Source organism: Lagopus leucura, unplaced genomic scaffold, assembly GCF_019238085.1.
Source record: "Lagopus leucura isolate 7727_CA_CO unplaced genomic scaffold, USGS_WTPT01 Super-Scaffold_73, whole genome shotgun sequence".
NCBI lineage: Eukaryota > Metazoa > Chordata > Aves > Galliformes > Phasianidae > Lagopus > Lagopus leucura.
In genome coordinates, this window is record NW_024962252.1 from 85,649,149 (window position 1) to 85,674,893 (window position 25,745).

Sequence of the window (25,745 nt, forward strand, 5' to 3'; positions counted from 1 at the left end):
CTGAAGATAAGCGATTAAAAATTTCTCCAAAACGTTACGAGCCAAAGATGAATCAAAAATTATACTTTTCTGCTCAATTCTGCTTCCAGTTTTGCTTGTACTTTTAAATGAGGTGCCTTCATGTCAGTGTCTGAAAACTTTCAGATGTTGGTAACACTCATGAACTTTCCATACTAAAGCAGTTTTGCAGGTTATTGAATGCTAGTGTTTTTTTTTTTAAGACTTACCTCTACTAGATCTTCACAGAAAAAATCATTCAGCTCATGTTAGTGTTTCTGTTCTGTAAGTAGGTTGAACAAGATAGTCTTATATTTCATAAAACTCAACCTTAACATGCAGTGATTTGTGATAAAACCCAGAATCTCAATGAAAAACAGTTAAAGAAATACTTCAGCGAGTCATTTTTTTGTTGGGAAAAGAGGACTGCAAAATGTCACTATCATACTTTGAGAACATTTAAAGAAAATCAATCAAAATAGTTTAGAATCCTGCTTTATTTGTTTGCAGTATCATTGGCCTGACTTTTTGATTACATAAGGGAGAAGATATTTTCTAGGCACTATGTGGACAGCAAAAGTCATTCTTTGCCCACAGAAATGTATTTGTGTGCTTTGCCTTTGTGAGTTCATATCATCTGAAGTAACACAGGTCCAGCTTGCAGAATATTAAAAGAAAGTTGATCTGTTGCATAAAATGTAGTGTGCAAATTTCCCAATTATGAACCAGGAATTCTTTGTTTATTTGGTAGAAGGGAGGAATCCCCCAAAACGTCACCAAAAGAAACCCCAAACCCAAATCCACCAACAAATAGACCAGGAGTAGCAATAGTGTCTAACGCTTCTGCATTCTAGTGCTGGAGAAGACTGCTTTGCAGAGTTAAAGATTTTTCTGTCTCTTCGTTTGCTTTACCCACGGCTTTTTTTAGGGACATAAATTATGAAAGACCTTGTGATGAAGTCTGGATGAGTGGACAAGGACAGCCAATTTACTTCATTCATCCATTCATCCATTGATCAGGCAATATTTCATTTCCATGGGACTAGCAGTCAGGTAGGAGTCTCAGTACTTAAGGCTTCAGCGAGGGACATGATGGTACTTAATCCATTTTGCTTATATTGCAACCTATATTTATGTCCAGGTTTGTCTCCTTTACCCCCTGGGGGTAGGAAAAAAGTACAGAACAATGCCAGTGTAAGAGGATCTGAGTTCTTACATTTAGTACTTTGTTTCATCCACTTGTCTTCTTCATCCTACATCTCAGAGTGAGAAACCCACACATTTAAGTACATTTTTCACTCTAGGGGCCTTTCTTATTCTTTTAAATTATTTTCTTCTATCTGTATCTGTGTAACCTAGGTTGTGAATTAGCTCCTCTGGCTGTTCAGAGGCTCCAGAGTGCCAATTTTGAGTTTCCATCTCAGGAATGATGCTTGATACATGCAGCTTCGGTTTAGGTCTAAAGCCGTTGAATCACATCTGTATGGCTGCGGCCTCAGATGAATCAATCTGACTTTACAATCTGACTTTATATTTCTAGATCCAGGGCCACTTGGGAGTACTGTGTAGACACTAAGTTCTCTCTGCAGAATTATATGGTGTGACAGCACTAGAACTGAATTAGATCTGGTAACCTGGCAGATCAAGTTGATTCAGTCTGATTAACTTTTCAATGGTGTACTTGCTGGCATCTCCCTGTCTACTGTTGTAATCTGGAAAATGCCAGTGTGGGCTTCTGAATAATTCAAGTAGCTGCTTCTAGCTCAGAATTTCCTCAGATGTTGTACAAAAATATATTTTAGCATGAACAGTAATAAATGATTGGTTCCCTGATGCATTTCTGTAACTGCAATGATGGATTTAAGCGGCCCGCTGCCAGTACTAGGCTGTAGCATCTGAGTTGCAATAACCAATATCATGTCCAAGAGAGGAAGTTTTGTAGATGGATAGGAATCATAATAGAAATTCAGTGTAGGTGTAATAAAATACTCGCAGAGCATGTGTGCCACATGCAGTCCTTGTGCTGTCTTTTTAGCCTCTCGTTAGCTCTTTGTTTCTATTCCGTAGTCCCTTATTCTCTCCAGTTTATTAGCAATTCAGCAGAATTTCTGCAGTGCCTGAGCTGTCCTCTGTCTGGCCTTCAAGTATTGCAAAACCTCTGAGTTTTTTTTCCTGAGTGCTTGCATAGTGCTTTAGCATCAATTTGTCCCTAGAGCACCCAGAAAGAGCCACCAGCTCTCCTACTGAAGTTGGACATTGTTAGAGTCCTTCAGCGTCTCTTGAACATGTGTCTCTGAAAGATACTGCTGTTACAATAACTATGTGATTAATGTCATATTAAGCTCAGAGGCATGTGAAGGCATCCAGCCAAGAGAAGGGGATGGTGCTTCCTGGCATTGCTGGTTATCTTCAGAAAAGGATGGTGATCAAGTCTGCGAGCCCTTTGTACCTTGTTTTAATAGAGAGTAATCAAATCAACACAGTGTGTCAGCCATGCTTTTAAATACAATTCATTTTAGGTCACTCTGGAAGCAATGCCTCAAATTTATTAATGTGGAAACAACAACAGAGAGCACCATTCTCAGAAGAAGCACAGGCTGCCCAGGGAGGTCACAGAGTCACTGTCCCTGGAGATGTTCAAGAACTGTAGATGTCTTACTAAGGAACATGGGCAACATTGGTGGTAGGTGGACAGTTGGACTAAGTGATCTTAGAGGTCTTTTTGATCCTTAACAATTCTATGAAATTATAATCCAGTTGACTCTTAAATATGGTGCTCTTCATAGCATTTTTTATTTTTATTTTTTGAGTTCTAGGAGCTATCTTACTGTTTTCACTGCATGTTTTATATTGATGTTAAGCATATGATGAAAAATGTTATTTTGCAATCAGTGTTTTTGTTTTTCTGAAGAAACAAACTGGTTCTTACGATGAATTATGATGATGGCTTGCCAATTCTTCTAAGTTCAAGGGATTTTTTCTTTGATCAGAGCATGCAAAGTACTTCTGTTTGCCAGAATAGCCCATCTGTTATCAAAGGCTTGACGTTCTGATCACAAAATATCATTTTAAGATGTTATGGATTACTTAATATTCAGTGTGATGTAACAAATTTTCTTTTGTTCATTTTCTTCTTTTGTGCATAGCTAAGCTTTGAGAGTTTATGGTATTTGACAGAAGCTGTTGCGTGTAAAATGTCGTGATAGACCCATAGATTGCAACTTCTTGAATTGGGGAATATGGACTTAAAGCAAGGCTTTGTTGGTAGTGCAGACATCCTGTAGGTTCTGGGTGCATATGCATTTCCAGGTGGTAGATAGCATAGCGTTACTCATTTATCTGGTCTAGGTTTCCACAGATCAGATCTGACATCTTCAATCTGTCTTTAATTTTTCTAAATGCTTCCATTCTTTTCTACCTTCCCCAGTTTTCTTGTGCCTGTACTCCACGTGGTGCAGAGCTCTATTTTATCTCCTGATTGTTCATTTACAAATGATGAAGTCAGCATTTGATGTCACTGGAGATGAGCAGCGGGATATGTAGCAACATTAAAAGCTGAATATAGTACAGAAGTGGACAATGAAGTGGATATCAGACTATCAAGGCTTTATGGGGATAGTATGTGGGAAAACATTTCTTCTTGCAGCCGCTCACAGTGCTGAGTTTGTCTTTCAGATGCTGTAAAGCCAGTAATTGAATTGGTCTGTAACTCAAAAATATGATATGGTATTTAAATTTAATTTGCACAGGAAATGTTTTATTAGTGTAACCTATGAACATACATTATATCTTCACTTTACTATCATCCTTGGGAACAAAGTATCTGCAGTGAGTTGATAAGTCAAGATATAGTAACACTGATCTGTGCAGTACATATAATAGCAAGAGCTTTAGTAGGTTGTAATCCTTTTGGTCTTGATAGTGCTCTTCTTCCCAGATACCAAAGTGGTGAAAAAACATGAACAGGCCATGAGATGCTTAGCGAGTAGATGTGGCAGAGTATCAGCAGTGAGCTGATATGCAGCAGTATGTACATAATTAAGAACTTCATTAGTAAATAGTTTTGCAATAAAATATGTAGAATTCTGTGGTTTTGAAAAAACAGCTTTGAGGTTATTGTTGTGACACTTCTAAGCATTTATTGTGTATTTTGGATGTTCAGAAAGTAAATACCTTACCGTGGTCCTCTTTCCATTTTGTCTTATGTTTTAAAGCTATCTGCTTTGCAATATTAGTGTTTTATTCACTAAATGAGTTTCCTGTAAAAGCAGTCCTGGGTCACCAGCAGTGAATGGCTCTATGTTAGTGGAAAATATTTTTTTCTATTGAAGAATCTATTAATCCAAAAGTTTTCTTCTAGATATGATGCTGATATTGTGTGGAGGGGGGAAAAAGGGCTGCTGAAGCCAGTAAAATTCTGTTTGTAAGTAAAAAAGGCAAGAAACTTTGGTTTAAAAAAAGTTTCCCCCTTCAAAATCTTTTGAAACAGTCTTTCAACATCTGTTAAAGGCCAGATTGTGACAAGCAGGGGGAGCTGTTGTGCACCTGAACTCAGTCCAGAGCTAGGATGCCTGTTTCTGGGGGAATGCTGAGGCAACAGAGTCCAAGTGGTTCTTGTGGTAAGGGTAAAGATGCCCGTGAATGAGAAATTCCTTTTACTAGAACTGCATTATTCACCCTACTAGCTCAACTCGGCCTGAGGGAAAAGACAGCGCTTCACCAAAGGCAGCCTCAGGTGAGCTGGGACCTGCTGAGTGGAGTGGGCTGGATGATTAGATCTGCCCCAGAAGGATGCCAGTTCTAAGATTTGCACTGGAGATGCTCAGAGCCGAGGAAGAAACAGGAGTTGTCTCCCAGAACATGAGGCTTGTAAGTTCGGGAGCTAAAAGAGCAAGCTGAAACCAAGTTGTGGCATTTCCCATAGTAGTATTTTTTAAAGTTCCTCAGAATACAACTGCAGATCCAATAAGTGCTGTGTTTCCTACTGTAACAAACTCTGAGCGTGTCCCAGTGCTGCCACTTTGCACTCATGGCCCTTGAACTGAGGGTTCAAGTCTCCTCAAGACTTGGTGATTTTGATGATCAGTACAGCTCTACAACTGCCTGAAAGGAGGTGGTGGCCAGCTGGGATTCAGCCTCTGCTCCTTGGTAGCAGTGATAGGATGAGGGGGAACGGCCTCAAGTTGCAACTGGAGAGGTTCAGGGTGGTTATGAGTTGAAACAATTCTCAAGAGGAGCAGTGATGCAGTGCTGCAGGCTGCCCAGGGGGGAGGTGAAGTCACTTTGCCTGGAGGTGCTCATGAACTGTGGAGATGTGGCACTGAGGGCAGTATCGTTGGTAGGTGGATGGTTGGACTAGGTGACTTTAGAGATCTTTTCCAACCTTAACGGTTCTGTGATCTCTGGTTTTCGTTTGTGGTACCTGATGACCTGTACGCGGACAGGCTCTCAGGTTTGCAGTCCCTGCAAGTGGCTGACAGCCACGCGGTGGAAGTAGGCGCTGGATGTGGGAGCGAGGGTCGTCAGGAGCTAACGAGGAGTGGGGAAGTTGAGAAAGCGCTCCAGGTGACACAGGGCGCTATTCCGCGTCCCGCCTTCCCCGATTATTTCCCTCGCTTGCGGTTTACGGGCGAGTTGATTCCACTTTCCCTTTCTGCTGGCGCGTGTGTGTGAGGAGAGAGGCGCGGGGCGGTTGAAACCCACCGGTCCCAGTGGGTGCCCGCCGCTGCGGAATATGGCTTTAATCTCCGCCCTGGCTTTCATCAGGAGGATCAAAGACGGGCGGCAGCGCGGGGCCGAGGCCCCCAGACACAGCGCGGGAGCCTCGCGGCCGCTCCCCGTGCCTCGCTGAGGCGGGGGGAGGCGGCTCTTCCCCAGGGGGGCCCGGCCCCGCCGCGCCCGCCCCGGCCCGGCCCCCGCCGCCGCCGGCTGCTCGCCGCGCGCTGCTCGGCACCCTGCCATTGTTCGAGCGGGCGGCCGGCACCGCGTTCGGTTCGGGGCTGCGATCTGCTCGGCCCGCGCCTGGTAAGTGCCGAGAGAGCTCGCGCCGGGTGGAAAAGAAAGCGTCACGGTGCAGATCTTGCTAGGAGTACCGCCCGCAGTCGGTTTATTTAAGCCGAAACGCCGCTTTGTAGCGTAAGCGGACCCCTGCGCTTGCGGGATGCGAGAGAACGGAGAGAAGCAGCCCCGCGCCACGCTCCGGCTGTCCGAGCAGATCCGCTGTCATACCGGCAGTGGTGGGACCGTGGGCCGTCCTGGCGCAGCCGGGCGCGGGGAGGCTCCGGCGGGACGGGAAGCGGAAAGGAGTGCGGGAGTGCAAAGCTTTCGGAGAAAGTCGTTGTTGGGCTGGAGGTGTGAAACTGCTGCCTTGCTAGGTGCCGGATGCCCTGCTGCTGCCAGCTCCACGCTTTGTACCTGTCTGAGGTGCCCTGCTGCTGTCAGAACATGGGGAAGGCTGTTGTTAGCAGCAGATGCTTAAAAGATTTTCCGGTGTAGTTTTCCGATATGAACAGAAAACCTGTTTTGAAAGAGATTGTCAAGAGGTTCTTTAACCTGCAGTGTGAGGTGGTGATGTGGTCAGGACAGCGGGAGGGTAGCTGGGGCTGTGTCTTTAGGAGCGCTTTTTGTCTCCCTTTACAGCTGTAGTAATGTAAATGGCACAGCAAGATGAGCCAGAAACCTGCTGGATTTTCAGTACAAGTAACTTCTTTTAGATAAAGAAAGATGTGGGGTTTTTTGTTGGTTTGTGTGTGTGTGTGTGTGTGTGTGTGATCCCCATGTAAGCAGGATTAGAGCTATCTTGGGTCAGAATTTTTGCAACTACAAAAACTGAGATATCTTTCATGGTAATGGTATGGTAATGGCAAGTCAGCAAGTTGTGTAAATTGGATTTGGTGTGATGAGACCCTCCCAGCTGTAACCAGTGAGATCTCTGTGCTCTTACATTGTACTGAGGTGTATGTGCCTCCAGAGCTAGGCATGCTTTTCTTGAAGGACGGTTTGTTCTCATCAGGTCCATCTGTATCTCTCTTTCCCTTTCCAAAACTCTGGTTATGTGAAACTCTTTTTTCCTCTTCTTAATATGTATATATTTTTCCATTTTCCCTATGTGTATATGTTTAATTTATTTTAAAATAAAATTTAATCATGGCACAAAACTTCTAGAAAAGAATTTTTAGGGCTCCTTGTTACTTCTATTTTTAGCTTAACCATTAAGAGCTCTGACTTTCTAGCTAAAGCACTGCAATTGATTTCTTTAAGCAAAGCCTGGCAAATGATTTCTGTAAATGGTCTGCTGTTGTTTGTGCCAAGAAAAGTAACTTTAGCTTAAAGGCAAAATAGATGTTTGCATTTCTTGAGCAATCTTTCCCACCCTCTGCAGCCTTTCCCAGCTCCCACAGCTGGTGGTGGTGGTGGTGAGTGGCTCTGTGTGCCAGCTCGGCAACACTGACTCACCAGTGCCCATCTGCACCGTGAGCTACGCGCTGGCGTGGGGACATCTGGAAACTCCCTGTCACATGAATTGCCATTCCTCAGCCAGCCTGCGATGCAGGAAATGAAATCATGGTGGCTCAGGTTCAGGATGGGACAGCTTCATAGCGGGTCAGGCTGTTGAGAGGAATGGAAGAATTGGCTCTTTTTTCTTCTTTTTTTGAAAAACGAGGTACAAAATGAAAGAGGGGAAATTTCCGTTCTGCAAATCTCTTCTGCTTCATGACTGTCTTCTAACTACTATCGCATGGTAGAAGTGCACAGACTGCTGAAAGTCTGCTCCTTACCGGGCAGACCTTAATTGGGCAAATGCATATTTATAGACTGCTCAGAAAATAAATTGGCTATAGGCACTGCTCTCAGAAGTAGAAACTGAAAATCATATTGATCCTCCAAGTGAGGCAGTTGCATTAATCACGTAAACCCATGTGCTCATGAAAGAATCTTCCTGAAGATAAACTGTTTGAATATACCTTAAATACCTGAGAACAAAGTGGAAGGGACAGGGAATCCTTGTTTCTAGAGAGTGCTTGTGTTTTTTAAAGTGCGAGCTTTTCAGGGAAGACCTAGTGGTTAACAGCTGAAGTAGAAAAGCAAGAATCAGGGTATTGAGAGAAACCAAGCACCACATGTGAATGCATAAGAGCTAGAGAATTTGAAAAATGTCCAGCTGAGAGCCAAAATGGAGATCAACAACCATAAAACATTAAAAAGCTGTTTGTCTTGCTGAAGAACACTGCAGTGATAGATAACTAGACGTCTCCCATAAAAAAGAGTATCAAACACCAGGCACCACCTGTTACTTCTGGAAATGCTAGGAAAAAGCAAGGATGCAAAGAATTTTGGTGATGTGAAGGAGGAGAAAACGCTCCTTAGAGTGGCTGTGCACTCACTGGCTCAGCAAATGAAGCCTGGAGAGGATTTATCCACGTTTACAGTTTCAGACCGCATAACCCATTTGCCACATGAAAAACCTGTAGCCTCTTAAGGGACTGTAAGTCAATTATAACATTTCATCTGGAAGGAGACTTAATAGGTAGCTATGGGATTGTTAAATGTTGCTTATTTCAAGAATGCACTACTTTTTGAATTAAACTGCTTTAGATGAACTTTTGACATGAAAAGATTTTTCTCTTTTTTCTCTTTTTTCACCTTCAGGCAGTAAGTTCACACCCGAACCATCGTGCTTTGTAGCGGACAGGTCTGAAAGGACTGCAATACCTGGAACTGTTCATTTGGCTGAATGGTAGGATGCTGGCTGCAGCTGCAAGGCTTTCCGTAACTCTTCAGTGAATTTTGAGTTTTGTCCTACCTTAAATTAAAAATAAAATAAAAATAAAAAAATTAAAAATCTTATGTAACAGTTTAGCTTTATTTTAGTGCAAGATGGAGATTTTGAGTATATGCATCTTTTATTAAAGGTTTTTAAAACCCCAACAATGCAGAAATTAGCTTTTCTAATGATCTATAAATTATATGTGCTAATATACCAGGTTATACTAAATTTCCACTACATCGTTCCCTCTTGCACTTTTGTCATTCTCAATCTCAATTGCAGGCATTATGAGTCCAGATGGGATTTGTTGAACCAATGTTTCTTTAAGTCTTTTTTTTTTGTTGTTTTGTTTTTTAAGGAAACTTTGAAGTGAAGAAAAAATAGTTCAGTTGAAGCCAAAGGAACAGGTGAACTTAATCCAAGTCTCAAATGAACACACTAGTTAGGGAACACCAAATCCTACATAGTTTCAGTGTGGTGCTGCATTACTTTATTTCCTGAAGGGCTTTCAGTGTAGATGGCAGATGTCTGCCGACTAAGCCGTGTTCATTGTTAGCTCTACAAATAATAAAGAGATTACTCCATAAAGCTGTCACTGCGTAGCATTGCCTCTGCAGACTGTGGTACTTTCCAGAGATGATGCTGTTCCAAACTGTATGGCTGAAGTGCCTTCTTAGCAGTTATTGTTATCAAGTGTAGGGTAATTGAAGATAATTCTGGTGTTCTTCCTCTAGCAGTGAAGCTGGCATGATTTCTAAATAGTCATTTAGTTTTAAAATACTGTGTCCTACTGGAGAGGTGAAGAGGGATGGATAACCAAATGTAGCATATTAAACATCTAGATTAACGTTTTTTCTAATTGCATTTAATCTCCTATTATCTAGAGCTGTGTGTATTAAAACTGGTATTATATCCGTCACCGTATTGCTCAGAATGTCTGTCACTTCCAAGCCTTCAGCTGTAAGTTCAGATAATAACAATGAAACAAAACAAAACAAAACAAAAAACAATCAGAAAACCAAATCAACCAAACAAAACCACAACCCACCACTCTATTAAAGAATGCCAAATAAAGCTACCAATGCAAATGAAAATAAACAGCACAGCTCATTTTACTTTGAGTGTTAGTGTAAGCCTTAGTTCTTCTAAGCTGCAGCGGTACACAGCACCTCATCACATGGCTACCATAGGCTTGCAGAATAGTTATAGTTATGCTGACTTTAATACAGCTTGGAGAGAACTTGAAGGTGAGCAGGTGCTTCCATGCTTTCTCAGGCTCAATGAAATTAGGTGGGTAGAGCTCAAGTGCTTCTCAAGGCTTATGAAGGGAAAAAAGTGAGTTTGGTCTATTAATTTTTATAGCTTGAAGTAGTTGCTATATAATCTGTTCACTAGGAGAACTGAATCAGAAGTGTGTTGCTCAGATGTTGTGGTGCTGCTGATGGATCTTTGGCTTGTCTTTGAATTTTCTGGGTTCTGAAGAGTCATTCAGATTGTGTTTTAACTGAACATATGCAGCTAGATATTACATCAGTTGAAAGTAAGGATTTTCATCTTTGATTATGCTAATTGCTGGCTGCAGTGCTGGCTGGAGCAGAAGCCCTAACTCCCATGTTGCTGCTCAACAGGGCGCAGACACCACAATCGTCCCAACCCTGCACAGAGAGCACTGGTTCTGAGGGCATGAGGTATAACACTGTGCCTGTGTTGTGGATTCACCTCGTGCAGAAATGCCTGCTTTCCTTCACAGAGTGATGGAAAACAGCTACTAAAAGTTATGGAGTGCTGTCTCAACTACTGCACATACAGATGGCCTGGGCTTAAAGTGGAAAGGATGTGGTTTGCTTTCTGGAAGGACTAAATAGCTGCAGCATCTCCAGCCTGATGTTTGGTTGTAATAATAATTTGCGCTGTAACGTTGATTGGTTTACAGTTTCAAACTATGATATAGATGTGTCAAGCTAATTTAGAAAAAGAAATGTAACCCCACCACTGTGCATCCTAACTGTTATATGAATGAACGAGAAAATAATTAGTCAGCAATGCCCAACGTACTGCTGACCCACTCAGTGGGAGCTTTCTCTGCTTTGCTGTCTGCTAAGGCTCTGTCCACTCCAGTGGTCTTTGAAGCTGCCTGCAGTTCTGACCAAACTCGACTGTTCAAACACAGCAGCATTTCACATTACCAGTGCATCTCTTCAGCCCGAAACAAACTTTAGCTGACCACTTGAATTTACTCTCTGTATTCTGTGAAAAGTCCTCAAGGCGCTTGATGTGGGGAGGGGTACAGGGCAGGAATGTGTGGAATTAGACTCTGGAAAAACCTCCTGCTCTGAGTGCTTATCTAAATGCAAGTGACTTCCCAGGGAATCTGGCTCTGCTCATGATCTAGAACAAATAGCCCAGGATTAATTTTTGTTTCAGAAGTGAAGGATTTAGTTATGTCTCGGGGAGATCCCGCGCAGGGGGGCTGCTGAGGGCAGCATTCCTCTGTGCAAAGCACTTTCTGCTCAGAATTAGCATTCAGGCAATTAAATAGCTCAGCTGGCTGGGCAGGCTTAGCACTGAGCACTCTCCAAAGGTAGCAGAGAAGAAAACAAGTTAGAAACTTTCTTGCTTATCTGTCTTTGTGTTGTGTCTTTCTGTAGAGTTTAGTGTCCATAATGCAAACCTTGTACTTTCTGCTTGTATAGTTGTTGATTAAGTTCAGTATCAGATAGCTAACATCACTAGCCAAACTGGTTGTAATGAACTGTTTCTAGTTTTTAAGCAAATGTTGTTATTCTTCTAAATAGCATTTATGTAATTAGTGTTTGTGTTTCCTCATTGTTCTTTCTCTTTTCTCCTCCCTTCCTATCCAAAAGAGCTATGCTACTTGGGAAGCGATTTCTTTCCTAGCTCAATATGATGTTTCGCCTTTCCTGTTACTTATCAAAATAATTTAACTTATTTTCAAGTCTCATTAAAGCATAGTTATAATTAACACAAGGAAATCAGCTATTCTAAGTTTTGATTTTGAACTAAGCTCCTCATGCACCTTTCCAAAATAAATAGCTTTCACTGATTTAGGTTTTCCTCCAAAAAAAAAAAAAAAGTCTTCAGTATCCTTTATTTTCAGTTTTATTACAGTGCTTTTCTTAATTGCCTTTGGAATACGTCATGGGATGGATGAGCTTTTCAGTCAGTAATTGAATCCTAGGATTTTCTTTTAAGCTTAGGAAAGACTTATGATTGTATTACAAATTTTCAGTGTTGATAACAGTTCATTTTGAACTTCTGCTAAAGACCTGATCTACCACGCAACAATTTTGACAAAAGTTTGATTCATTTAAATAAAGTGTTTTTGAAAGAGTATCATCAAAAATATGAATACTCGAAATTTTCAGTAGAAATGGGAGGATGAGGAGAGTTACCAAAACCACCACATCAGTGATTATTAAACAATCTGTGCTGTGTGGTCCTCTGTTCTGCTGGCTTTCAAAGAACACAAGCAAACTGTGGTGCAAAGTGTGGATGGTTACGCAGTTTATGCTGGAGTCTATTTTCATAAAGAGTGGCTGTTACTTAGTCTCATACAAAATGATCTTGTTCCCCTGCTTCTCAGCCGTAACTTGTTGGCTGTGACCCAGAGTCTGTCATTTGAGTTACATAAATGCGATTACACCAGAACGTAACTTTTTGTTGAACAAGAAGGTCCTTCAAAACTTTCCTGACTGTATGTGCTAGTCCTTTCCATTTGCCTGTGAGATGATGGGAGGGGCGTTGCTAATTTAAAGGTGATCTCTGAGCATCTGAGAACATGGCAGTTATGTAAACTTGTTTTTATTTTTCAGGAACATCTGTCGTCCATCAAGAACTTGGAGCATGGCAATGAGTGATGTCAGTGAGTCTGTGGTCCTGAGCAATGGCAGCATCTTGTCAAATGCTACCAGCCCAGCTATTGTTGCGGCTAATGATGGAGACGTTGCTTTTCAGCAGCTCCCATCCAAGGAAACACCAAGAGCAAAAGCAAATCCAAATGGCTGCCTGCAATTTAATGGTACAATCAAACCATCCTTTCTGCCTTTAGACAACCAAAGAACTCAGCAGATATTGTCACAATGCTGCCACCCTTGCCCATACCATCATTCTATAAGTAGCCATAATAACAGGCAAGAATGTCATTCAGTGGTTGGCAGCTCAGCACCATCTCCTATGACTTCGTGCTGCATGCAGCCACATACTGAGTATTCAGCATCTATTTGCCGAAAACACACACCCGTATATCAGCCTGCCTGCTGTCTTCAGCCTTCCCCATCCTTCTGCCTTCACCATCAGTGGCCTGACCATTTTCAGCATCAACCTGTGCAGCAGCACATAGCCAGGATAAGGTAAGCAGTTTGCTTATTTTTATTGTTGTTAGTTTTCAGTGTGGGTAACTGTTTCATAAATATTTAAATATCATAAAAACAGCAACAACAAAATCAGAAGATCCAGAAGAAATGAACCAAATTTCTTCCCAGGTGTTCTTACAAGTTGATCTTTGCATTACCAGCATAACTTTTCTCAGGAAGATCCAAATTGGGAACCTAGTTTTGTTGTGCTACATGAATATTTTTGAAGCAAATCAGTTCTTTCTAGAAAAAAAAAAAAAAAAAAAAAAAAAAAAGGCTGCTTTTTCTTCCTGGGGGTTGTTTGAAAGCCCATTGTGTGTTTTCCAAAACACAGTGTACACCTACATTATATGAAGCAAACTACTGCAGAAATAGCTGAGAGAGCACTGAAAGAATGTGAAATGTCTGCATAGTTTAACCAAAACCCATATTTCCCCAAAAAGATGTGCTGGAAAATATTTTCAGCAACTCCAACTGTAAATGTACTGATTGTTTTTTCCTTGTCAGACCATCTGTTTCGGTGAGTTGCCCCCACGTGCTTTCAGTGTATCTTCTAAATTGTGCTAGGACTGAGCAATTTTGGATTACTCCAGGTTTTTAATCCTTTCTGCCCTCTACTTCATAGACACCTCTTTATCTGTTACTTTTGGAGATCCCATGACAGTATCCAAGCTACACGAAGCAATGATCACAAGAGAATTCTACTACAGCCTGCTGGTTCTGAGCAGTCAAGATTGCTGTCAGTCCAAGAGGCAGTTTCTAAAACTTGAATTCCCTATTGCCATACACACTTGTAAGCTTTTATGCAAGCTTATTTTTTTTCTGAGTTGTACTTGAGCCAAACTGCATGGTTTTTCACTGGGCAGTAAATGTCTCCTTGTCTCCCTGTTGTCCAACATCTGCATCCTTGTTCTAAAAGTTGGAGCTACAAGTTATTTTCAGATGGTTATATGTATTTTGTCTTGTTGAAATGAACGAATTCTGAACTTCCAAGAATATCAGACTGGGAGAAATATCCAATGTGGAAAATGTCAAAGTGAATAAAGATTTTTTTTCTTAAGGTAAAAGCAGATGAAAATAAGGATAATATAAAGTGCAAGTCTGCTTTCCCTGCCAGTTATTCCTCTTACAAATGTAAAATCTTAATTGTTCAACAGCTTACCATGAAACCTGTGTTTTCCACCCCATCGCTCCTTAATTTTTAAGGAGAGATGAAAACTTTTATGTAACGTTGTATGCAAAGATATGCAGGCGGTTGAACAGTTACTGAATCAGTCAAGCATGCTTTTCACTGTCAAACTGGGTGCACTAATTTTGCTGTTTTTCTTGCTCTGGAGCCAGGACTGTTAAACTTCATCTGTATCCCATAGTCTTGAGGAGGGGAATGTGATTTGATGTGTAATCTGGGTTTCTGTCCTTGCTCTGGGTAAGAGCACTGAAAAGTTCTTCTTTCGGATAAATAATGATTCCCAGACTATTTCAGAAATACCGTGTGTTGGTGTTTTTTGTCTGTTTGAACTCCTCTGATGAGGATCTTGAGCCAAGATGCTTTTTTTAATCTTGCACTTCCTCACTGTGACATTACTACATAAATTATAAATAATTTGATAAATGTTTGTCTGAATGTTAGCAGTCAAAATAAGGATAGAACCTGACCTTTAAGCCATCTGTCTTTTTTTAGTATGCTGTACATATCCCTATCAAAAGTTCACTGTTTCTTTTCTGGAATTCCTTGTAGTTAATGCAACTGAGTTTTCTCAATGAGAAGATGCTTGCAGTATGCAAATTAAATATTTTTATCCATCTGCTAAGAACCATCCAGCCTCTAGTTGCTGTCACTCATTTTCAGCTCAAAATATGGTAAATAGAACTCGGGTCCCTTGCCATGCTGAAGAAGCTGGTGTTATTGTCATGGAACCAAACGCTGTCTTTTCTGAGTAATCTACAAGGTGTGTCTAAATGTTACATTCTCTTGTTGCAATGTGAATCCAGTTTAGCATACAGTGAGACCATTGTCAACGAAGACTTGCTGGTGGGAGTTAGAAACACAATGCAATTGGGTATAGTCTTGCAGAGGGATAGATGTATGCTCAAGAAGCAGCAATCTGTTTTATCAGTAGTTACTTTGCAGTGCTGAAGAGATTAGTAATGCTGTACACGAGATATTTTTAAATGACTACTGTTCCACACTCTAATTTCACTGTATTTTGAGCCTAAAATCTGCAGAACAGCTTCTTTTCCAGGCATTTTTCTTACAAGGCTCATTGGAAATCATCCAGTTTTATAAAATATGCATGTTTTAACAGGGTTACTTAAAATGCAGGTTCTCCTATGTTACATAAATTAAATTCAGAATGTAGTCAAACTAGCTTTGGTTTAGGTCTTTACATTTAAAAATACACATTTGAATATTGGTTAGGGTTTTTGGTGAGGGGAATGATTCAGTAGAGGAGAGTGAACAATTTTTGCAAATTGCAAATATGCTTACAGCTCTGGGCAGGTAACCAATTGTTTCAGCATGGCAGGTTTTGTCAGGTTTTTAAGCCCAAGGCTTAACATTTGTCAGTGACCTAACTTTAAAGGAATGTGGATCTGGAATATCATTGTGGATTGGAGTGCATAAAGAAGACATTGAAATAATGCCACACTTGTCCTATCCTCTTAAAGCTGGCTGGATCTGGAATTTTGTAGCGTTCAGCTTTGAAGTTTATAAATAAAGTTTTATGGAAATGGCATCTATATATGATAAGTTGAATGCCTGGGGAAATGGTGTTTTTTTAGATGAGAAAGGCTTCTTATATAAACAAAACATTTTTAGTGGTTGGTGGTATACAATGTGATGATGGCCAAAAAAAAAATCTTTATTATGGTAGCTAGTAAAACAAGTCAACTGTTGGTCAGAATGGTTCTAACTTTCGGATATCTTTCTGAGGTTAGAGAATATTGAGCAAAGTTTTTGTGGTATTTTGTACGCACTGTTAAGATGTAGTTCATTCAAACATGTTCATCCCTCTTTTGTAGTGAACAGGGTATCTTGACTGCACAAACATTTTCTTTGAAATTCCAGCTGTCTGTCCACATCAGAATGTAACTGTCCAGGGGACTCACTTTGCTTTCTGACAGCTTCTAAACTGATCACTCTGAATGGTACAATTAGTTCTTCTGTATAGGTACTACTGGAGGATTTTCCACCCTGTCCTTTTGAAAGGCTTATGTTGGAGTAACTGTTTGTGTCTGAAAGCATTTATGTATAAACAAATGTGTGGGGCTTGGAACCCCTGGAAGGTGGGTGGTTATTGTTCTTCCTTTGCCACCATCTGCTTCTGTCATCATCAGCATCCTTCACTGGACAGACCGTAGAAATGAAGAGGACCCAAACAAGGCTGTTAATCTGTTGTTAAGAAGTGAAGAAGACTGATGCTTGACAACTGGAAGGACCAAGTTAGGAGTCACTAGGGAAGAGTAAAAATGTGCAGCCCAGCAGCATGTTTAGTGGGATGAAAGCAGAATAAAATAAACAGTGCTGAGTTGCGTATTCTACCAGAGCTAAACACTAAAGAAGTATAACGTCAGAAAACACTTTAAAAACATTCCTGGTATTTTTCAGTATCTGTTATTTATACATGAATGCAGGCATGTCAGTAGGGACAGAAGAGCAAGAATGTGCAGAAAAGGTTCAGTCTTAATTTGTGGAAAGCGCGTGTTAACAGTGTGTATGGCTGCTGTATCTGGTCCCAGTTAAACTGCTTCTCTCACACTTTTATCTGAACTTTTTAATGTGAAAACTCAAGTTAAAAAGTGCCTGTATCCTTACTAATCTCGATGCTACCTCTTCTGGAATCTATCTTTTGTGATACAATATAGAAAATTTCTATCTATGGATTTGGAGACAGAAGTTAGGGAAGGAGAGGTCAGGGAGCTACCAGAAGTGGTGATAAGGAAAGTTCCAGGGCAGTTTTGTGCTACGGATTTCTGTTATGGTTCTGGTATTCAGAACTCTGCTGTATCTCACAGAGTTGTGTGCCACACGCAGTTTAAACACCATTACAGCTGTACTTCAGTACTTACATTTTGATACTTCAGAAAGGAATTCTATGGTAATGCAAAGGCTGTGATGATAGAGCATTGTAACCACCTCTTACCCATTTTATATTTTGTTTCTAGTGACTTGGCACAAATATTAGAAGCAGAAAGAAATAAAAAGCTCTTGTTTTTTTCAAAAAGCAAGGGAATGTTTGCCAAATACCAATCTTAATAACAAGACTTTGTTATGAAACAGCTCCCTGCTTGATTCCAGGAAAAGGATAATTGTTATCTAGTACATTCGGCCTGGCTTGCAGAGCTGATTATATGTATACATGTGTATACAATAGTTCTTAGGATAGTTTTTTATGTCAGCAACATTAACTGCTCGTAAGAACTACATAGAGGTTTTAGACAAAATATTTTCCACCTATCTACTTTCCAGTTTTGAAAATTGTTAGCTTCTGCTATATTTAACACAGAGAATGCTTTTCTTTTCACTTTTTATGCAGAGTATGCGTTAACGTCTTTTGTATAATGTGAGTGTTGTATTATAGGTCGATTAAAAACTTAATTCCCTTTCTTTAGATTAGATTTTTGATGATTGTTTCTGAACCTTCAGCTGAAAGGCAGAAGCTGCTGCTGCTACTTCATTCAGTGTTTCACATGTTGCAAATATCCTGATTCATGCTATAGAGCATGAGTTGCTGCATGTTGGTCATTTATGTGGAAACAGTATAAATTCTGACTTTAATCTTGTTAAAGTAATTTACTCCACGCTACAAAAGGAATTCTTGGTTTCCCATGATTTCCCAGAATGGAGAGGCTGGAGGCAAATGGGAGCCACGAATTAGGTGTTCCCATTCATGCCACAGTATTAGCAGCACATTGGCATTCTTGGATTTTAATATAAACGATGAATGGGCAAGGAATGTATAGCAATTTCATGGTTGTTTTTTGTTCTGAATCTGAATCCAAATGCAGATAATCTGTTGTGTGAGTGTACAGGAAGAGCTCTCCCTGTGACCAGACAAATGGTTTCTTGTTCTTTCTCTGGATTTTGTTTTCGTGGTACTCAACAATCCAAGTTGTGTTTTCTTAATTTTCTGCGCTTTTTTTTTTTTTTAAGTTTTACTTAGTCTTAAGGTATTATTCTTGCTGATAATTTAAGAGGTTTCTTCTGGTTTTATTAATCCATTGACTGTTCCAATGCTAATTATTGTTCTTTGTCAGCTATGCAAACATCACGCTGCGCTTTGTTAATCTTGCACAGAGCTGAAAGCAAAGAACAGAGTACAGAGACCACAATCTGAACTGAAAATGTCATTTATAATTCAGTGGTCAACCAAATTGAAAGTAACACACGTAGAAAAAAAATAAAATGCACTTAAAAACAAAGCGTCGCAGCTACTTCATTAGGCAGTCCAAGGGATTCCTGTAGGTTTTTAATTGTAGTAATTAAGCATTAGGGTTTGTCTAGAAAAAACACTGCTTTGAATCAAGCATTAATGTGATAACAAAAAAGACCATGCCAGGTTGGTGCTCTGCTAAGGAGCGGCTGGGAGATGCTGGACCCTCATATCTGTCACTTACAGACTCCAGGTACTGCATGCTTGAAAAACAAACTTCCTGTGCCCCAAATCCCTCACCTCACCTGCAGTAGGGTAATTGACTTTGGAAAGCTGTGTGTAAGTTTCTATAATTGGCTGTGGCTTGTTCCAAAATCATTTGTCCTTCCTCTCTGACGATATTTCAATGTGTTCTTCAGCTCTTAGTAAGTAATAATCAATGGATGTGCTTTTAAGTACTCAGCGGTTCTGAACAGTGAAAACAACACCAAAAACAAAAAAGAAAAAACAACAAAAAAGTACCCCTCCCAAAAACCCCACACACATAAAAGAAGTGCGGAAGGGTAATGCACATGTCTGAGCAAACTCACTTTGATTTTGTTACTCTGAGTTTGATATGAAGTTTCTGCCCATGATATCAGGGTATCTATCTGCCGAATGAACAAGTGCCTTAAAGCCTTGGCTGTTAATACAGAGTACAAATTACGTAGTACCACTGATTGATCAGTACAGGTAGCAGAGCTACAGGTAGAAACTCTAAGCTATTACAACTGATCGCATTTCAGAGACCCTGATCCCTTGAGAACTTGATTTCCAAAGTAAAAATGGATAATTGTACTGGATCAGGAAAAGTCCCATTCAGTCAAGTGGATGAACTTTTGCTAACTTATTCCTGGATGGGTTTGATTATGTTACATTTGTATTACAGTCCTGATGTATCTTGCAGTACTTTTTTGGCATCTTAGCTACAGTACTGAAACCATTGAGATGTACTGTAAATGTTTCTTTTTTGCTTGCTCTCCACTAAGTAAGCAAGACAGATGTACTCTCAGGAAATGCAGAAGGTGATGCTGCATAATGTATGCTTAGTTTTTCAGTGAAGTTACCATATCCAAAGATCCTTTTTTTCTAGTTGCATGCTAAATCCTTTTTAATCTCTTAGTTGTGTTGAACATACATTTGCTTTATATCATTTAAAAATTATGATACTCTAGATGACTAAATTTGCAAACGTTGGAACAGCATCATAACACTAATATGTTTGTTTGAAGTGAAATACCTTGCTCAATTTTAACTAAAACTAATTAATGGTATTTTCATTTGCTGTAAGTTGTTAAATATGTAGAGAGGTTAAAATTAGCATTTGTCCCAGTAGTTAGACTGATATTTTGGAAGAAACTGGAGGGGAATGTATTCTGTCTGGAAAAAAGCTTTATGTTCAAAGGAGGTCTTCTAAGCTTCTGTGAGCAAAAGCGATTCCTCTGGTGACTTACAGCCACAAATTCCTCCATCTGTCCAGGAAGGAAGAACAAAGCCTGTGGCCGCTGAAGTCACATATATTACACCTGAAGTCCCCCTATTCCACAGTCAAACTTAGGTATGCTTGTTGTCAGTCATTAATGCCTATAAGAACATGATTTACAGTTTTTGTGGAGAAACACCTTTACAAAAATAGGTGTTCTTGTATATCTCTCTTATTCTACTTGATACCATCTGATGAAGCTTTCTGTGCTCAGTATGTTATTTTGTTGGGTCGTGTTAATTTCCTGTCTGTCAGAGAAATACAAGATGTGACCATGACCTTGCATTCCTCCATTCAACTGGGAAGTGTAATAAAAACAGCTTTGAAATAAAATATTTCTAAGGAGGGAACTTTTTGCCAGCAAAACTGCTGAAAACTACTCTGATCATCATTTAAATCCCAAAACGTATCTATTAACTTCACTGTAATTATAGAGAAAAGAAAAAAGACTAATGGTTTTAGGCTTGTGAGGGGTCTTGCAATAATATTAGTCTGCTCCAAACTAGCTGCTGGCTTGTTCTCAAATAATGATTCATGGTGGTATTTTCCTAAGCCTTTTTTATTTGAATAGTTCAGCACTGGTGTTCAACTTGCCATGTGATGCTATATGTGCCCCTGTCTTCAGTGCTGTTGCAGTTAAGTAGGGTTTGTCACTGATTTTAAAGAAGTCTTTTTTTTTACCCATTGTGCATGCTGTAGGCCAACAGATGATACGCTTTAACTCAGGATTCTGCAATTTAAATGGAAATTATTTTATTAGTGGTAACACCTTCCTTACTGTATTTTTCCTTTGAGAATGATAATATTATTAGTTCATACTTCCTGTAAACAGAACAAATCCTCAGTTGGAACTGAGAAGGCAGGGAAGAATAGAAGAACAGACAAGAACCTTTATAAAATCTGGTATCTCAGCTATAAAAATGTGAATTGGCAAGCTATTGATTTTTGGTCTTTGCTACAAGGTCTTTCATTTTGCTTAAAATTATGCGTAAGAAAAGTCTTAATAGAAATAATTCATAAGTGTAAGGTTAATCGAAGGTGCAACGTTGAAATTTCACACTTTTTGATGGGATGAAACAGCAATAGTTTCAGGTCATCTCTCCCTGACATTCTAGAGAGAAAGAAAAAGTAAAATCTTTTTGGGTTGTTTTGGACATTTGATGTGAGCAAGAACGAGAAAATTTAATTTGGAGGTTTGCAATTTTTTTTTTTTTATTACAACATAATTGCTTTGTTTGTTCCTTGAGTGTTAAAATGATAACACAGGAAAGGTGTTATATCTGACAGTGTCAAAAGCTAGCTTAATGTTTTGGAGCAATTAAAATTGTTCTCATGGGTCAGTAACATTCTAAAAACGCTAGGATTTTCTTTCTCTGCTGGGATTTATTCTGTATTGCGTGTTCTAATGGAAGGTGTGCAATAAGATGCGTATCTCATTCTATCCTGCAGGGATTTAGCTTATCCTTCAGTGTAATAATGGTGAAAAGCTATGCTTTATCGCTTCTTGCAACCGGATCTGCCAACAAAGGGAATAACTTCCCTCCGGCGTGGCAAAGCTTTGAGGTTTAACACCTCATAATCCTTGGGCAGAGGAAGCTTTATGTTGATATTTTTTCCAGTAAGTAGAGCTGTTTATTGTTAATTTAACATTCACATCTCATCAGTAAATTAAAATGCAAGACAGCAAAATTAGTTTTTATGTTATTACCTTTTAGTGATTATTTTTTTTAACCGCTATCTTTAGGCACCTGTGGTATACGAGGTGCTCCAAAAAGAAGGTATAGTTTGTGTCCTGAAGAGCACACTGTTTTACAAATGTGCTGTGTGTTTTTTTTCTGTTCTGTACTTGGACATATGTTTGAGTCCTCAAATTATGTTCCACTATAACTGTTCCTATTGAAATCCAGCTGAGCATGGATTCCATCTGGATTTACTGAATTTATCAGCAGTCATTACTTTGACATCTGAGAGCAGTTTCTGCAGTGAGGTTGCAAAGCCTAGTGTATGTCTATTTGAGATGCTTATCCTCCATTTATCTGGGAATGTGCAATAAACTTCTTGGCAGACATTGGCACAAAGAAGAGCAGAGCATCCTCAGGTAGTGCTGGTTCCAGCTGGAGCTGTCTGAACATCAGTCAGCAGTTCTGTTGTTGTTCTCTGTTGTGCAGATGACAGAGCACAGGTTGCCCAGAGAGGCTGTGGAGTCTCCTCCTTGGAGACTATATATGGGCCTGGGCAGCCTGCACTGAATGTCCCTGCTTGAGCAGGAATCTGATGGACCCAGAGGTCCCTGTCAGCCTCAGCCAAACTGTGGTTCTGTGCGGTGGCAGCATTTAGCCAAGGCTAGAAGGTTTCCTTCTCTTACAGAAGAAGGACATGCACCAGCACTTTCAGATTTGTCTGTGGTGCTTTGAGTTCTTGCCTTATACTTTAGAATAGGGCACTCCCGATCAGTGCCTTAGTGCTGCCTTGTGTCTGGGGTGGAAATCCCACAGTGTGAATTTCAGCTCAAAGCCTACCTTGTTTCTTATTTCTCCATGGAACAAAGGGGAAAAGCCTTTCTATGTTTGAGCTTCAGTCTCTACATCTGTGCACTGCATAATAGAAATTAATTGCATCTAAGTGTCATGAAATAACTCAGAATCCAAATATTTAGCCAGGGTAATATCTAGAGTTGTGATAGGGATTTAAGGTGTTTTAAGAAAACATTGTTTGGCCAACTTAGTACAAAAGCATGTTTTGAAATGTATTGACCCTCTTCAACTGACTTAATAAAACTACTTACATAAACAAGTAGGCAGGAATGTTTATATTAAAAAGTCTTATTAGTATCTTTTTCAATCTTTTAACTTACAGTATCCCCCTACACATTTTTAAATGCTGGTTGCTTCACATTAGGTAGAAAATGCTCTTCTAAGTATGCATCAAAGAACAATTTCCAACACATTTTCTATGCCATAGACTCTTTCTGCAGCATTTCTTGCATCAGCTCATGAAGCAGCTACTATTGGTTATTGGTGGCGTGAGGTGAAAGTTGTTCCTTCAGTTGATAGCGTTTTTCGCAATCAAGATTTGTGAAGAAAAATTGTAAAAGAATGTCTTGGAATATGTAGGTACTTATATTGTCATCTGATACATTCCATTTGTATTCCCATGAAATGCAGTAGATAAGCAAAACAAATGCACTGCATAAACAATAAACCATCCATAATTTTATTATTAAGTGTTAAATTCATTTGAAACAGTTACATGCTGGGGAATATGCTCATGAAACATTGCTTTGTGGCATGTAATGTCCAACTAATGTAAAGGCTGTAGAACTAGATTTAATCATACTTAAAATTTCCAAGAGCTTGCCTTTTTGCAGTGGTTCTTGAAATGAGGACAGGAAGCTCTCCTGTTACACCCGTGCCAATCTGCTAACATGCATGAGAAAACTGATTCAGTGCTGTAGTTGAAAGAAACTTTGGCCATTCTGAGAAGAAGGCAGGATGTGTCACTGTGTTCTGCTTCAGGAAGCTAGAGTACTTGCAGTGTTCTCTCTCAGGTTGAACAAGATGTAAAACAGTTGATTTTTTCTGTGTTTGTCATTTGCCCACTTCAAGCTGATATGTGCATGAGGACGTGAATGTTTTCTGTTTCCGCACTGTTCAAAATACTGATAGAAGTGCTGAGTGAGAAGTGCTTGCTTAGGATGACTAGATGAACAGTAGTGTTGTAGTCATCCAGTCCGAACTGGTGCCCCAGTCCTCCCTCCTGTTACTTGTTACTTGTCATCACCTGCCATAAGCTGTCTGATCTTATGGCAGAACCAACACTCCTCCTTTTCACCATTTTGCACAGAAGCATGCTAGGCAATCAGGCAAATTTCATGTTGAGGACCGATCTATTTATCTTCTTATTCTGTAGTTCCTAATTGTGTGATGTTTGGTCTAAACTAGCCATTAGAAAAGGACAACTTGAAGCAAAGCATCCACTGAATAGAGGCAAGGCTTGCAGTAAATAGTAATAGAGTATAACCTGTGCTTTTCTTCCCCCTTAACACAGTATGCATTGGATTTTAATGTGACTGTAATTTATGTAATACCCTTGTTTTGCTGCTTCTATAACAAACAAAAGTGATTGTCACTTTCTGCTATCAAATCTCTGAGAACTGACTACAAGGGTAATTCAATACATGTGTCAGCTTGGCTTTTGTCCCAACACAGTTACGGAATTCACCGTTTCTTTCTCATGAAAACTGATTGTTTTTTTCTGTCTAGACTTCTTTTTTTTTTTTTCTTTTTTCAGAGCTTAGTGGTGTTATTTAAACTGACTAAAATGGGAGTATAATGCCCCAAAAATTAGACACAGCAGCATTAATTAAGCGGGAAAGATCTGGTTTTACCATGCATTTCTGTATTTTAGAGCATAACTAAAGAATTTTTGTGCATAGTTTACAGGGATAACTTTTCCTATTGCCTTATATAATAGAGTCATCACAACAGCTGCAAGGGATTGGTTACACTGCTGGAATTCACTCTGGTGTACACAGGTTTCTTTAATGCATGCTTTTTGAAACAAAACAGTATGATAGCAGGTGTGACCTTTAACCCTCCCTAACTTTGAAGAACTTAATCATCATCATTTGTTTGGCACTGAATATATTTTGCAGGTGGAGGAAACAGAGGGAAATGTAGTTTGGTTTTGATGGGAAAGAGGGAAGGTATGAAACGATTGTACTGGTGCTTGTATTCTTTTTGTGTACATAAATTAGCCAAAGTTAGTTCTGCAAGTTTAATCTTAAGCAAATCTTAAATTCTGCTGAGAAAATCTGACTTGCCATATAATTGTTGTAATGACGTAATTGAAATTGAGGGTATATTTTGATGAGGAGAGATTTAAGTCATGCACTTTTACTAAGATTTTCTGTGCAGAAAGGGCAAGGATTGCTGCAGAAAAAGACAGTACACAATAAGATGCATTGAGAGGGTGCGTGCATCACCCCCAGAGCAATACTGATTCCACATTAGTTCTTCCCAACAAAATTTTGTCTCGCTAGCTTTCTTAGGAGCTTGTATGATTCTGTGGCAGTTTTGTACCTCACTGCCTGAGCAAACCTTGGGATTGGGAGATATGTGGGCACGACTCTCCAGATGAAGTAGCCAACCCTTTATGGGATCAGAGAGATCACTGGTCATGGTGTTTTGTTGTGTGGAGAGCGGTACTGCAGCCGGGCAGAGGAAAGCATTCTCTCTGGGGGGAGTTAAACCTCAAATAAAGCACCTGCTTGGTTTTTCTACCATGGAGGTTAGCATTATTGGAAAAGTAGGCTCTAAAATTGGCAAAGTGAGCATATAGAAGGCAATTTAATCTGTCAATATAAACTGGAATTGTCAAACCTGAACACATATCAGCATAGACCTGAATTACATCCATCTGTACTCTTCTGTTTGTCCTTGTACGGCTGTTTGTTGTGTTACGTAGTTGTACGGTGGTGTAGCTTGTAGTGAGGTCCATTACGGCTCAGCTAAGAAAGGGACTGACTTTCACAAGTAACTTGGCATATATGGAAATGCAGATTTTTAAAAATAAAACCTAGAAATAAACCTTTGAATCACTCTATTAACAGTGAATATGTGTGGATATGGTTCTCTTTAATCTAGAATCTCAACAATATGTGCTGCAATTACAAAAGCATGTTATCTGACTCAAGATTTGTCCTATTCCATACA

The 25,745-nt window shown here is 39.8% G+C and overlaps 1 protein-coding gene across 6 annotated transcripts in view; it reads left to right on the top strand.

The window, feature by feature from the left end:
- The window catches only part of DISP1 (dispatched RND transporter family member 1), an 84,278-nt gene that overhangs the window by 40,244 nt on the left and 18,289 nt on the right, over positions 1–25,745 (top strand). Inside the window, exons 1-3 of one of the 6 annotated variants that reach the window (XM_042876143.1) lie at positions 2,599–2,680; positions 8,647–8,734; positions 12,598–13,134. In XM_042876143.1, coding sequence (XP_042732077.1) covers positions 2,665–2,680; positions 8,647–8,734; positions 12,598–13,134 — 641 coding nt within the window. In that variant the 5' untranslated portion in view covers positions 2,599–2,664. Of the gene's footprint in view, positions 1–2,598; positions 2,681–5,947; positions 6,022–6,294; positions 6,349–8,646; positions 8,735–12,597; positions 13,135–25,745 lie in introns of those variants that run through there. The other 5 variants (XM_042876154.1, XM_042876171.1, XM_042876163.1 and 2 more) reach the window with 5 other exon arrangements.